We start from the raw sequence: 14982 nt of genomic DNA, 5'->3' as shown, positions 1-14982 counted from the left end.
CATTAAAACTATATATATATAGTTTTAATGCCAGCACTGTTTTTAGTGTTTAGTTGCTAATACTATACGTATAACACTTGGACATGACTTATTGCAGGAGGCATTTTATTCAGGGAAAAGGTAAGCATGTTTACTCAGCTAAAAAAAATTATTAATTTAAGAAGCCCATTTGGCTAAAGTTGGGAGTATAAAGACTGAATATGACAAAAGGTATCCCATTAAATATAAAATTTACCATGTATTTGATGCTATGGTTATCTTTAGGTACCCAGAAAGAAATGCTTTCTCAGCTATCTTGGCATCTTCTAAAGGAAAGTTTCTTACATTTCCTGTAATAATATATTGGCAAACTACTAAGATTCATAGAACTAGAGCTTCCATTTTTAAACCTATTCATTGTATTCAAGACCAACTATTTTTAATGTTTTCCTTCCTCTACCTCAGGGCAGTACTAAATGAGCACATTGAATCAAGGCAGCTAAAAGAATACCATGTCCAAAAGCAGGCTGAGTTTCTGGGACAGAGCTCATCAGTTTCTTCTTTTATTCTGCCCATTATTGGTTCTACCTGTCCATGCTCTTTGCTTTCATAAAGCAGAATCAACACTGGGAAAGCCTAAGTCCTGCACCTTTGCCAGAGGCTTAAAGGGCCAAGTCAAATACCTTGTGAAAAGCCCTATCGGCACCTGATCACAGGGAACACACAAAGATGCAGGGCAGTGAGGAGGTTATAAGGGACACTTTGTGATCATTTCACTGATTTGTAAACATCCAGCTTTATAACATGCTAAACAGAACTGAGAGCAAACACAAATGGTTAATGATACAAAATAAACCCCAAAAGTAGAAGGAAAAAGAACAAGAAAACACAAGTCTGCAGGCCATACATAAGCAATAAAAGCTTTACATCATTGAGTAAGTAGACTGATAGATAATAGTACTAGGTTAAACCCAGGGAAAAATCACTGAAGTATTTAATATGAAGCAGCCCAGTGGAACATAGCATCATATATATATATATGATGCCAAAGGGATCACAAATATTAAAGAAGATGCCACAATAAAAATGTGCTTAGCTTTATAAAATACATATGACCTTCACTTTGTTGAACTGTGCAATTACCTTCTCTTTCCCACCTGAATGGGGTTATTGGCACTGCTTTGTTAAAATCATGCATAATACTAACAAGTTCCATAAAGAGAAGAGCTAGTATATTGTCAACTGGAAAACTTTTATAGGGATAAAAAATAATTTACGGTGATTAAAAGTAGAAAGGATCAGAGATTAAGCTATAAAAAAGCAGAAGGAATGTCCTCTATGTAGGGAAGACTATAAATGCTTCTTGAACACATTAGTACCAGAGAAAATCTTGGCTATCACTGTAAGTCTAAGTTTCATGATTAATCATGCTGACAACTCAGTTGCCAGGCTATTCCTTATTCTCTCCTTCCTAAGACAGGTCAACAGGTAGGTGTGTGGCAAGAGGCATGTCATCAAATGGGTTCTGCTGATGCAAACACACACACACACACACACACACACACGACATGAACTGAAGTTGTTTTACTATTCCTAGGAAACAGCTGTATAAGTAAGTCCAATCACCACATTAGGTAGGGAAGTTGGCTAGTTTTCCTTTTGGATGTCAGCTCAAAAGTAAATTCCAAAAGTACCAGGCATACCCGGAGAAATCTGATTGTGACTTGCCTCTTCCTCCTCCATGGCTTAAGTTGGCTTAAGTTGGCATATTAAAATGGCTTAAGACACCTTAACCCATCAATTCATGCACCTTTCCAGGTCTACAGAAGATTGGCTGAGAACCAGTCCAAACTGAAGCAGAGACACTGGTCTGTGTGTCTTCTAACTCCAAACAACTTCTTCACAAGCCATGCAAGTAAGAGGTTTAAGGAAGGTGTGGAAATTCCTTGCCAAAGAAGCAATAACTTACTTAAAGCCCATCTAGCAGTAACTAGATAAAAAACAGACTCCTCAGAGGAGTCAAACCAGGATCAATAGAGACTGGCACACAGGAAAGAAAGGGTTTCAGGAAGGAAAAGTGAAGCTCCTTGAAATGCAATTTCCTCACTTTAGTGGTCTCAACTGGTTTGAGGTCGTGGTCCTGCTTCCTTAGCTAGTTTTTTTGCCAGGAGATGGGGTTACTCCTTCCAGTCTTACAGAGAACATAACAAGATGCTTCCAAGATAAATAGATCACGGCATCTGTGTACTTTTCTGTGGGATTATATCTGAGACTATCTGTTTCTTAATTGTAGAACATTTTATTTCAGGTATGTCTCAGAAATAATGCTACCATATCAGAGTAAAAGAAGTATTGGCTGGGTATGGTGGCTCATGTCTGTAATCCCAGCACTTTCGGAGGCTGAGGCAGGTGGATCACGAGGTCAGGAGTTAAGAGACCAGCCTGGCCAATATGGCGAAATCCCATCTCTACTAAAAATACAAAAAAACTAGCCAGGCATGGTGGCGTGCACCTGTAGTCCCAGCTACTCAAGAGGCTGAGGCAGGAGAATCACTGGAACCTAGGAGGTGGGAGTTGCAGTGAGCCGAGATTGCGCCACTGCACTCCAGCCTGGGCAATAGAGGGAGACTCTGTCCCTGGGCGCCCCCCCCAAAAAAAGTATCACTGAACATTTCAAGAGCTATAAACCAGCTCAATCTAAAAAACAGTTTAGTGACAACTAGAACTGTTAAATTAGAACCGCTGATGGCAGGTGTTGAGCGTCAATGTTTTTTCAAGCTCCCCAGGGCAACAAGTGAAACTATTACTAACCTCCAATCCTCTGATGTGTTATATATAATGCTCAGAAAAGATACACTATCCATATGGAAAGATACTGGAAAAAGTGGCATATTCCCTATGGCCATGTGAATCAATGGTCACAAAAAATGAAATGAATCAACACTTGAGCTTTATATATAAAAACACCATAGAACAAGTATCTAACAAAATGCCTCGGTAAAGGTCCAATGGTATAAGACTCCTAAGAACTTCAGTTGGTTGCCAATATTATTATGGTAAGATTCTGCTAACATTCTCTAAGACTGAGGGGGAGCCAGGAAGCAATATAGCAGACTGATTAACAGTACATGTTTGCAATATTAAAAGTCTGGATTTGAATATCTAGCTGTAGAAACTTGAGCAAGCAAACTTCACTTTGCTTGGGTTCTTTATCAAGTTGTGGCAGAAATTAAAGGAGAATACATGTAAAACGCCACTTATTGCCATGCTTTAGGGACTCAGTGACCAGTAGCTATTATTATTAACCAGTATATTACAACATACCAGAATCTCTGGGACACATTTAAAGCAGTGTGTAGAGGGAAATTTATAGCACTAAATGCCCACAAGAGAAATCAGGAAAGAAACTGACACCCTAACTTCACAATTAAAAAAACTAGAGAAGCAAGAGCAAACACATTCAAAAGCTAGTAGAAGGCAAGAAATAACTAAGATCAGAGCAGAACTGAAGGAGACAGAGACACAAAAAACCCTTCAAAAAATCAATGAATCCAGGAGCTGGTTTTTTGAAAAGATCAACAAAATTGATAGACCACTAGCAAGACTAATAAAGAAGAAAAGAGAGGAGAATCAAATAGACGCAATAAAAATGATAAAGGGGATATCACCACCGACCCCACAGAAATACAAACTACCATCAGAGAATACTATAAGCACATCTATGCAAATAAACTAGAAAATCTAGAAGAAATGGATAAATTCCTGGACACATATACTCTCCCAAGACTAAACCAGGAAGAAGCTGAATCCCTGAATAGACCAATAACAGACTCTGAAATTGAGGCAATAATTAACAGCCTACCAACCAAAAAACGTCCAGGGCCAGACGGATTCACAGCCGATTTCTACCAGAGGTACAAAGAGGAGCTGGTACCATTCCTTCTGAAACTATTCCAATCAATAGAAAAAGAGGGAATCCTCCCCAACTCATTTTATGAGGCCAACATTATCCGGATACCAAAGCCTGGCAGAAACACAACAAAAAAAAGAGAATTTTAGACCAATATCCCTGATGAACATCGATACAAAAATTCTCAATAAAATACTGGCAAACCGAAACCAGCAGCACATCAAAAAGCTTACCTACCATGATCAAGTGGGCTTCATCCCTGGGATGCAAGGCTGGTTCAACATACACAAATCAATAAACGTAATCCAGCATATAAACAGAACCAAAGACAAAAACCACATGATTATCTCAATAGATGCAAAAAAGGCCTTTGACAAAATTCAACAGTCCTTCATGCTAAAAACTCTCAATAAATTCGGTATTGATGGAACGTATCTCAAAATAATAAGAGCTATTCATGACGAACCACAGCCAATATCACACTGAACGGGCAAAAACTGGAAGCATTCTCTTTGAAAACTGGCACAAGACAGGGAAGCCCTCTCTCACCACTCCTATTCAACATAGTGTTGGAAGTTCTGACCAGGGCAATCAGGCAGGAGAAAGAAATAAAGGGTATTCAATCAGGAAAAGAGGAAGCCAAATTGTCCCTGTTTGCAGATGACATGATTGTATATTTAGAAAACCCCATCGTCTCAGCCCAAAAATCTTCTTAAGCTGATGAGCAACTTCAGCAAAGTCTTAAGATACAAAATCAATGTGCAAAAATCACAAGCATTCTTTTACACCAATAACAGAGAGTCAAATCAGGAGTGAACTCCCATTCACAATTGCTTCAAAGAGTATAAAATACCTAGGAATCCAACTTACAAGGGATGTGAAGGATCTCTTCAAGGAGAACTACAAACCACTGCTCAATGAAATAAAAGAGGACACAAACAAATGGAAGAACATTCCACGCTCATGGATAGGAAGAATCAATATTGTGAAAATGGCCATACTGCCCAAGGTAATTTATAGAATCAATGCTATCCCCATTAAGCTATCAATGACTTTCTTCACAGAATTGGAAAAAACTACTTCAAAGTTCATATGGAACCAAAAAAGAGCCCGCATTGCCAAGACAATCCTAAGCCAAAAGGACAAAGCTGGAGGCATCATGCTACCTGACTTCAAACTATACTACAAGGCTACAGTAACCAAAAGAGCATGGTACTGGTACCAAAACAGAGATACAGACCAATGGAACAGAACAGAGCCCTCAGAAATAATACCACACATCTACAACCATCTGATCTTTGACAAACCTGACAAAAACAAGAAATGGGGAAAGGATTCCCTATTTAATAAATGGTGCTGGGAAAACTGGCTAGCCATATGTAGAAAGCTGAAACTGGATCCCTTCCTTACACCTTACACAACAATTAATTCAAGATGGATTAGAGACTTAAATGTTAGACCTAAAACCATAAAAACCCTAGAAGAAAACCTAGGCAATACCATTCAGGACATAGGCATGGGCAAGGACTTCATGTCTAAAACACCAAAAGCAATGGCAACAAAAGTCAAAATTGACAAAGGGAATCTAAACTAAAGAGCTTCTGCACAGCAAAAGAAACTACCATCAGAGTGAACAGGCAACCACAGAATGGGAGAACATTTTGCAATCTACTCATCTGACAAAGGGCTAATATCCAGAACCTACAAAGAACTCAAACAAATTTACAAGAAAAAAACAAACAACCCCATCAAAAAGTGGGCAATGGATATGAACAGACACTTCTCAAAAGAAGAATTTATGCAGCCAACAGACATATGAAAAAATGCTCATCATCACTGGTCATCAGAGAAATGCAAATCAAAACCACAATGAGATACCATCTCACACCAGTTAGAATGGTGATCATTAAAAAGTCAGGAAACAATAGGTGCTGGAGAGGATGTGGAGAAATAGGAACACTTTTACACTGTTGATGAGACTGTAAACTAGTTCAACCATTGTGGAAGACAGTATGTTGATTCCTCAAGGATCTAGAACTAGAAATACCGTTTAACCCAGCCTTCCCGTTACTGGGTATATACCCAAAGGATTACAAATCATACTGCTATAAAGACACATGCACATGTATGTTTACTGTGGCACTATTCAAAATAGCAAAGACTTGGAACCAACCCAAATGTCCATCAGTGACAGACTGGATTAAGAAAATGTGGCACATATACACCAAGGAATACTATGCAGCCATAAAAAAGGATGAATTCATGTCCTTTGCAGGGACATGGATGCAGTTGGAAACCATTATTCTCAGCAAACTATCACGAGAACAGAAAACCAAACACCACATGTTCTCACTCATAGGTGGGGATTGAACAATCAGAACACTTGGACACAGGAAGGGGACCATTACACACCGGGGCCTGCTGTGGGGTGGGGGGAGGGGAGAGGGATAGCATTAGGAGATGTACCTAATGTAAATGACGAGTTAATGCGTGCAGCACACCAACATGGCACATGTATACATATGTAACAAACCTGCACGTTGTGCACATGTACCCTAGAACTTAAAGTATAATAATAACAAAAAATTAACCAGTATATTAGAATAGAGGGCTGGGTGGATGGAAGGAATAACAATAAAAAAGGTGTTTTTCATACCCTTGTATGAATCTTAGAGGAAAAAAAGTATGAATCTTAGAGGAAAAAAAAATAGCCTTTGAGACAGATTTTGCTGACCCTGACAGCATGATACAGATTCAAAGACTGGAAGTTTCCATGAGTCAATAAGATCAAACCAGCAAACACACATTTATGAACTAGGTTTTCTGCTTTTGAGAAATCCCACAGAGAAGCCTTTAGCAGGTATAAAAATCTCTCCAACGGGACAGGCTCACCGCAGCCTCCACCTCCCAGGTTTAACCAATTCTCCTGCCTCAGCCTCCCAAGTAGCTGGGATTACAGACATGTGCCACCACGCCTGGCTAATTTGTATTTTTAGTAGAGATGGGGTTTCTCCATGTTGGTTAGGCTGGTCTCGAACTCCCAACCTCAGGTGATCCACCCGCCTCGGCCTCCCAAAGTGCTGGGATTACAGGCGTGAGCCACTATGCCCAGTCCCACCTTTTTTTTTTTACTCCAAGACCTTGGCAATTTCTGCTGTTACAGCTTTTTCCTATATGAAGGTAACTTTCCTTGGAAAACTCAACATATCTGCTACTCTGGGCATAATATTAGCAGAAATCTTGGGCTCAGCTTTCAATAAATGAAGAGAAGGGCTATGCATCCATATGGAGTTTTAGTAACGATTTCATAAAACTGAACAGAAAGTACTTGTTGGATATTTCATAATTGTCCATTTTTATATTTGGTAATCTTTCTTATGCATCCTCTGTCACAGAGGATGCTGTTCTAAAAACCTTTCATTATTGCAGTTTAATTAAGCAAGTTAAATTTAGATACACAAATGAAGGCTGCCCTCTTATTTACATTTTGAGAGCTTAATGATCCTTTTATAGCTTCAGAACCTTGGGGAAATAGCCTCATTTTTCATACTTAAGTACACATCCCACTTCCTGATCAGCAGGTTTCAGGGTAAACACTATTCATGAATAATAGTCAATGTACACAAAAGTAAGCATGAAGGGAATATCTAGATTCCTTCTTAACATTTCCACAGGAGATTTAAATGGTTTAAGATGCTTTTATAAATTGCTTCCCTATTTCAAACACAGCAATGGCAAACATTTCACATTTACCATGTGGCTGGACTTGCACTAAAAGCTTTTTATATGGATTGTATTTTTATTCTCTAATTAGCACAACTACACTATGAGCTCGGTATCACTTATCATTTCATCACAGAGAGCAAACAAGAGGCCGCGACAGGCATCCGAGGCAACACCATTGGGCAGAGTAGAGCTGGGTTCACATCTAAGCAGTACGACTTCGGAGCCCGTTTTTCTCTCCCACCAAGCTCAAATGCCGTTGTCATCATTATATTGTTCTTTGGCTACGATCTGTTGTTGTTTTTCCTTTCCTGGTTTTGGAAGAGGCCACAGTGTTTCCATGTTGCATTCTATCTGGACAGGCCTGCTGAGTCTTTTTATTTGGCTTCCAGATACTCTCAGTGAACACCCTTCACTCGTGCCGAACTTGGTGGTGTATGCCTATTATTCAGGAATTACATTTTCAATCATTCTGACTCTCATTCAAAAACTGGTTCCCGTGAGGTTGTTAGTATCAACAACCTCAATCCCTGGCAGCCCTCTCTTCCTCAAGACCCTCTGCTCCTTGTCTCCCCTTCCCCCTAGTTCCATCAGCAGAGGCAGTGGCTTGACACCTCCCCTCTCTTCCTTCACATGGCAAAGGGCTAACAAGCCTCTTACACACCAATCCTGCTTCTTGCTACTTTCAGAAACAACACTGTCTTTTGGAAAGTGAACCTGCAAATAATGAAGGAGCTCACAGGGCTCTCTTAAAGTTCAATTAAAAACAAATGCCAATAAAACAAACACAGAGTATCCATATAAATGTGTTAAAGGAAAGTGTTCTTTCCATCTATATCAACACATATTTTTAAAGTGACTTGTATTGTAATGAGAGGTCAGCTGATTGGCTGCTGCTTTCTGACAGTCAAATAAAAATTTTCTGCATGCTCAAAAATAATTTTCTCTTAATTTTCACTCTTTAATACTACATGATACCATAAAAAACACATGTATCTGCTAATATAAGTACTCTCCATGAGTTCTGATAATTAGCCTTTTTCTCCATCATATGAGAACTCAGAAAATCATTCCTCTTTGTAGTTTGAATGTATACTCTTATCAGAATATACAAATCATGTAGATATTCTTTTCAAGGAATGGAAGGGGAATTATTCTAAGCATATTAAAGTTCAGCTTTGAAATGATAATGTTTCCAAAAGCCAAAGGCATATGCCAGGCATTCAAGAAGCCAAGTTTTCTGTTGGACATATTCTTGGGAGTGCTGGAAGGCCCACATTACTCCGGGCTGCAAATACAGATTGAAAAGAGAAGGCTTTTCAATGATCATTACAAAAGGCATTCTTCAGGGTTTTGAAGATGGGGAAGCGATTTAATCTATAAACATCTCTCTAAATCTCCTATATGGTTTCTTAAAAACTATTTTTTTAAATCAAATGCTTTTCAATTAATTGTAGGTAAATTAGACCAAGAAAGCAATACGCCTGGGTAGAGCAGAGTAAGGGGAACCAGTACTGTTATTTACATGGTTAAGGCCTCAAGTGAAGCAAATGTAAGCATGCAGGGCTCTGAGACACAGGGCACTACAACTAAGGATGGCACACCACACAGCATGCTTCCCACAGATCAATTCCTTAGCGGAAATTCCCCTGGTAGTAATCAGAGAAGGGTTCACTCCAGTGCTGGGGCTTAGTTCCAACCCAATATTTATCCCAGTTAGAGATAAAGCAGCTGTGAACAGGAGGCACAGACACAAGCAGTACTCACCTCTGCGATCTTCAGCACGGCACTCCCATTCAGATCAAATGTCGGTGTGTAGGTGATGCACAGTAAAACCTTTAACAAGGTAAGAGATGAAAGAAGAGACAAGGGGTTAACAGCATGAAAATTCACTGTTGTTTCATATGCCATTTGTGTAGCCCTGTTTTTATGATTCCTTTGCTATTTGCTTTATCTAATGTTTCTTTATATCCCACCCACTGCTTTCTCATTAGTGGCCGCACATTGCCTAATAAAGTAGAGACCATCCTTTAAAAAATAAAGGCTGCTAATCTCTCCCTGTGGAAAGGACTTGCAAGACTGGCCAGAAACAGCGTCTTTCAACAGCTCCAGGAGGTGTGTCCAGTAACAGCAAAAACCACAAAAGAGTTGTTTAGTAGCAGTCATTTTTAAAATGCCAGGCTTAATGCTAGGCACTTCACATGAATTATCTAGGTTGATCTTCTAAATAAGTGTTATTATTATTATTGCCCCCATTTTACTGGTGAGAAAACCAAAATTCCATGATGAAATATGTTACCTAAGGTCATACAGGTAGCAAGTTGTTGAACGCAAGTAATCTGACTCCATGTGCCCACTCACTAGGCAAAGCCATCTCCACCTCTTCTGGGACTCAAAGGTCAGTGTCATTTTCTATTCATATCCCCTTCCCAAATCCACATAGAATTAGAAATTCTTTTATGGCATTTTCCTCTTCCCTCTTGCAATTTCTTCCAGAATGCTGCATGGAGTTTACTTACTCCCCTTATTTTCCAAGATACATAGACAATGGGTCGATGACATTTGCAAGATCTTTCAGGACCACTAAAAACTTCACTTTCTACTTGTACAGCCTTTAGGGAACAGATCAATAAAAGCCTGTGGCATTTTAAGAATTGCTTCTCAATTTGTGGGTAAGAGGCTACTCTCTCCCTCTTCACTTAGCTCTGACTTTTCTTGCTGCAGAAGACAGACACAAGAGTGCTGGTGTCTGCTCCTTTATCTCAAACCCCACAGCCATGCCCTGCCTGCAGCTTGGCCTGCCAGGGGCAGTCTTCTGAACATTTTTCTCATCTGTTCAATTCATGAAGGAGCATGGAAGCCTAGCAAATTTACTTAACACAGGAAACTGCAATTGTCAGACGTGACAAGAAATCTCTCCCCATCTCTCAGTCTTAGCTGTCAGCTAGGCCAGTCCTAGGAACAGTTGCTCCTTCACAGAAAGCAAGTGTGTATGCAATTAAAGGGGGGGGGGGAAGATTTTTTTTTTTTTTAGTCACAAGGGTGGGTATTAATTGCAGGGGTGCTCCTCAGTCTTTTGATTCTTAAAGGGACTTAATCCAAGAATCAACACCAGATAAAAATCGGCTCAGTCGCCTGGGCACAGTGGCTCACACCTGTAATTCCAGCACTTTGCAAAACTAGGTGGGCAGATCACTTGAGGTCAGGAGTTTGAGATCAGCCTGAGCAACGTGGCAAAACCCCATCTCTACTAAAAATACACACACACACACACACACACACACACACACACACACACAAAGATTAGCCGGGCGTGGTGGTGGGCACCTGTAATTCCAGCTATTCAGGAGACTGAGGCATGAGAATCACTTGAACCCGGGAGGCATATGTTGCAGTGAGCCGAGATCACACTGTTGCACTCCAGCCTGGGCGACAGAGTGAGACTCCATCTCAAAAAAAAAAAAAAAAAAATCGTCTCAGTGCCAAGGCGATTGAGAAAAAGGGATTGGGGAGCAACTGCCCCTTGGCCTCATAGGAAATGGCTTTCTTTCATGACAATCTTTGGGAGTTGGGATTTGGTAGGCAGGGAGTGATGAAGCTGAGGACAGCAGGGTCACCAGGACCTACCCTGGGCTTGGAGGGAGGCTACGTCTTCCAGGCCCCTATAAGTACATAGTGGTGGTCCCGTGGCTGAAAAGCCCTGTTCTCGGCTCCTCCTCTACTTGTTTTACCACGTGGCCTGATTGGCTTCTTTCCAGTCTCAACTTAGATGTCGCCCCCTCAGAGAGACGTTCCCTGATCCCCCTCTCTAAAATACTTGCTGTCTCATCTCCTTGTTTCATTTACTTCAGAGCAGACATCAGTCTCATAAATGACTTGTTTGCTTATTTGCAATCTTCTCATTAGACTATATCATCCGTGGAGCCTCTGAAAGGCCCTCAGGACACTGTGCTTTCTTACTTTGAGGTTTTTTATCTTTAGTGCCATGTTTCATGGTGGGGGGTGGGGAGTCTGAGGTGGTGGTGGCCAGCAGAGGCCACTTGGTCCAGCTGGGCTCTTGATTTTTTAAGTATTGACAATAAAGACTGGTACCACTTTACAATATGAAAATAATGATGGCAAACATTTGTCCGCACTGGTTAATTATTAACATTGCTTATAGGACTGACGACTGACGTTCTGCCTTCTGCGGCTCTATGCGTTCATACAAGGTACACAAAGGTAGGTTTAGGAAGAAGCGTTCAAAACTTGACCCAGTTTTCTGTGAGCAAGAGCTGCTTTTCGGCAGCAGCGGCTGGAAGCAGGAGCAGTTCCCATGGTGAGGTCTTCGTGAGGTTGTTGAGTTAGCAGTATCGGTAATCAAGATTCTCAGGGAAATGCAGGAAGCTTGACTTCCTGTGTTTCAGGGAAGCCCAGCATATGTAGAGGGAGGCCTCCCTGCAACAGTCCACAGAAGCTGAGGATACCTGCACCCAGGCCCCCAGCCAATGCTGACCATGTTCACAAGATGTTGGAAGGAAGGCTTTCCACACCTAATGTCTGGCCAACAATAGTCAAAGACTCACTGAGCTATATGGGCGGGGGGGTGGGTACTGAAAACAGGAAATAATGAAAGGAAGGTAAAGCACATTAACGGAGCCAGTTCCTTAAGCTCATGCAGTTTGTTGCATGAAAAGCACAGCAGATTTTAATTACAGGGCTGATGGTATCCATGCCCTCCTGGGACTCACAAGATATAGTAAGGGCAGAGTGTCTAGCCAGGATGACGCAGCAGATGAAAATGACTTATCAAAACTGTTGATGCTCCCAATGCTTAGCATGTATTAATTCGCTGGATTAAAACACAGACTAGAGGTAGAAAATTTAGGGCAATAAAAAATTGAAATCATCTGACTTCCATTGCATAATGAGAGGGCAACAAGTTTAGATTAACATCCTGAGCATGCTGGCCCCATGGAAAACAGAAGCAGCTAAATATTGAGGGCAATTTTATTAAAAATATATCCTTCACAGGGTCATTAAAGCATATTGACTAAATTACCATGGAACAGCAGGAACTTGAGTGATGGGCAGCGTCTTGCAATCTATACCAGCTTGCAGAAACTGCCTCCACAAATGAGCCACAAGGAAAACAGGGAAAACAGGAGCAAAGCTTTCCATGAAAACGGAAATATCATTCAATGGCTAATAAAAGTCCCAGATCACTTTATTTAAAAACTTGATAACTGAATAGCTACTATGTGCAAGAAGCAATCCCTAAACTTAAAATGTGTACAGAAACCCTGGGTTTAGGGAAAAAAATTAGAATTAGACTTGAAAGGAGAAAGCAAAGCTGATTTATTGCAAGATTTGGGCACAAGTGATAAGAATCTAGAAAATAGGGGAGCATCACACACCGGGTCCTATTGTGGGGAGGGATAGCTAAAGTAAATGGAGATATACCTAATTAGGAGATGTACCTAATGTAAATGACGAGTTAATGGGTGCAGCACACCAACATGGCACAAGTATACATATGTAACAAACCTGCACGTTGTGGACATGTACCCTAGAACTTAAAGTATAATAAAAAATAAAAAAGAGGAAAAAAAAGAATCTAGAAAATGTGGTCACGGTAAGATGAGAGAGGGATGGATGTGGACGGATAATGATGACGAGTACAGAATCGCAGATGTGCTCTTTTAAGAATATCCTGAATTAATCCTCTCCCAAGGACATGTCCTGGTCATAATCGGGAGTTTCTCTGTCAGGCACACCCTGCCCAGTGGCCATGATCAGGGCAGAACAGAGGCTATGATGTCAGGGCCACAAATGAGACATGATCATGCATGTGACTTGGTGTTTAATTGCTGTGTGACTTTGTCTGTCCCTTAGCCCTTTACCTTTAAAATTCCCATCCCACCTCCCAAGGATATTTACAGGAACAAATAAATTAAATGAATGTTTAAAGAAATAGTGCGGATGAGACAGATCTTTAAGACTGTCTTCTCACAGAAGCTACACAAGTCTCATTTGATGTAGTTCATGGTAGCTACTCGGACATAGATGATTAGGCTTATTTCAAGTAAAAAAAAAAAATTAGAAATATCAGATAATCCACATTGAAAAGCATAAAACCTTTGGTTTTCACTCCATGTCTTATCAATGCCACAAGTTCTCATTTTTCTGATCCAGCTCCACTTTCTTCCTTCTGTCCTCACTTTTAGGCTACTATTCAATTCCAGTCATTATTCACTAAGGTTCTAATTGCTGTGGGATTACAATATAAAGGAAGCACAGTCTTTGACGTCAAAAAAACCCTCACCATCTATTGGAGAAATGAATGCCTGCAACTGTTCTTCAAGGCTGGCTGTGATAAGTGCTTTTGCAATTGGGAGGTATATAATAATTTGGAAGGCTAGAAGACACAATAACTTTGGAGAAGACAGACTTTGCAGGTGAGAGGACATGTGAACAAACCACCAATACTGGAGAGAAAAGGGAGGGAAAGACGCACCAAGCGAAGGAAGTGTCATGAGCAAGGCATGGAAGTGTGAAAGCAGAGGCCAGGGATGATGCTAGAAAGATCAGCTGGAACTTTACTGGATGTCAATTTAAATGCCTTATGTTAAGTGTTTCATACATATTAGGACTGGTCAGGCCAATAAATTATAACTAAAAGGAGATAAACTAGGGCAAATTGGAAGTCAGAGAGATAAAACAGGCACTTAATAAGATACAGACGATGTCAAAGACAGATCCTAGTTGTTCCAGTGGCAATGAATTGACTGTTGCACATTTGGAAAAAAGATGCAGGGAGAGTGGAAGGCAATGGTCACCCGTGTTTGAAACCTGGGTACCATCCTACCATTGCCCTCCCACCAACCCCTACTGTCCTAGTCCCCCTGGCTGACATCTCTCATACCCCACCATTCCCACATATTTTACAAAGCTTTATATTATATATTAATGAAGTAACATGCTTTGGAGAACAGAAATATAATTCCTTCAAATTGCATAATATAAAATACTTAATGCTACAGAATGGGCAGACAACTCAAAACGCTTATTCCTATAGCACTTATTTGGAACAGTTTAGATACACTACTTAAATCTGTATCTTACACACATACACACACATGCGCATGCACACATCATTGGATTTCTCAGCTTCTTAGCAATAAGGTCTACCTTTGTTGATGCTTGCTATGTTTATAGCACCTTGCTGGGCCCTGGGAGGTGCCAGGAGCAGCTGGGCCTTGGCCCATGCTCAATATCTTCTATAAAATGTCCAGATGAATGGTCATCCTCATAGTTTCAGTAGAACTGTGCATCTATGTTCCTATTCAAGGTTGTACAGTGTGTAGACAATGTAGTAAAACAGCCCTGGT

The 14982-nt window shown here is 40.5% G+C and overlaps 1 protein-coding gene across 1 annotated transcript in view; it reads right to left on the bottom strand.

Moving 5' to 3' along the window:
* The window catches only part of ARFGEF3 (ARFGEF family member 3), a 193436-nt gene that overhangs the window by 114494 nt on the left and 63960 nt on the right, over nt 1–14982 (bottom strand). The window contains exon 5 of the mRNA XM_023190994.2: nt 9380–9448. Within this exon, the coding sequence (XP_023046762.1) occupies nt 9380–9448 (69 nt within the window). The remainder of the gene's footprint in view (nt 1–9379; nt 9449–14982) is intronic.

Source organism: Piliocolobus tephrosceles, chromosome 5 (assembly GCF_002776525.5).
Source record: "Piliocolobus tephrosceles isolate RC106 chromosome 5, ASM277652v3, whole genome shotgun sequence".
Classification (NCBI taxonomy): domain Eukaryota; kingdom Metazoa; phylum Chordata; class Mammalia; order Primates; family Cercopithecidae; genus Piliocolobus; species Piliocolobus tephrosceles.
Note: the sequence above shows the minus strand (reverse complement) of the source record. Positions and strands in the feature narration are given on the sequence as shown.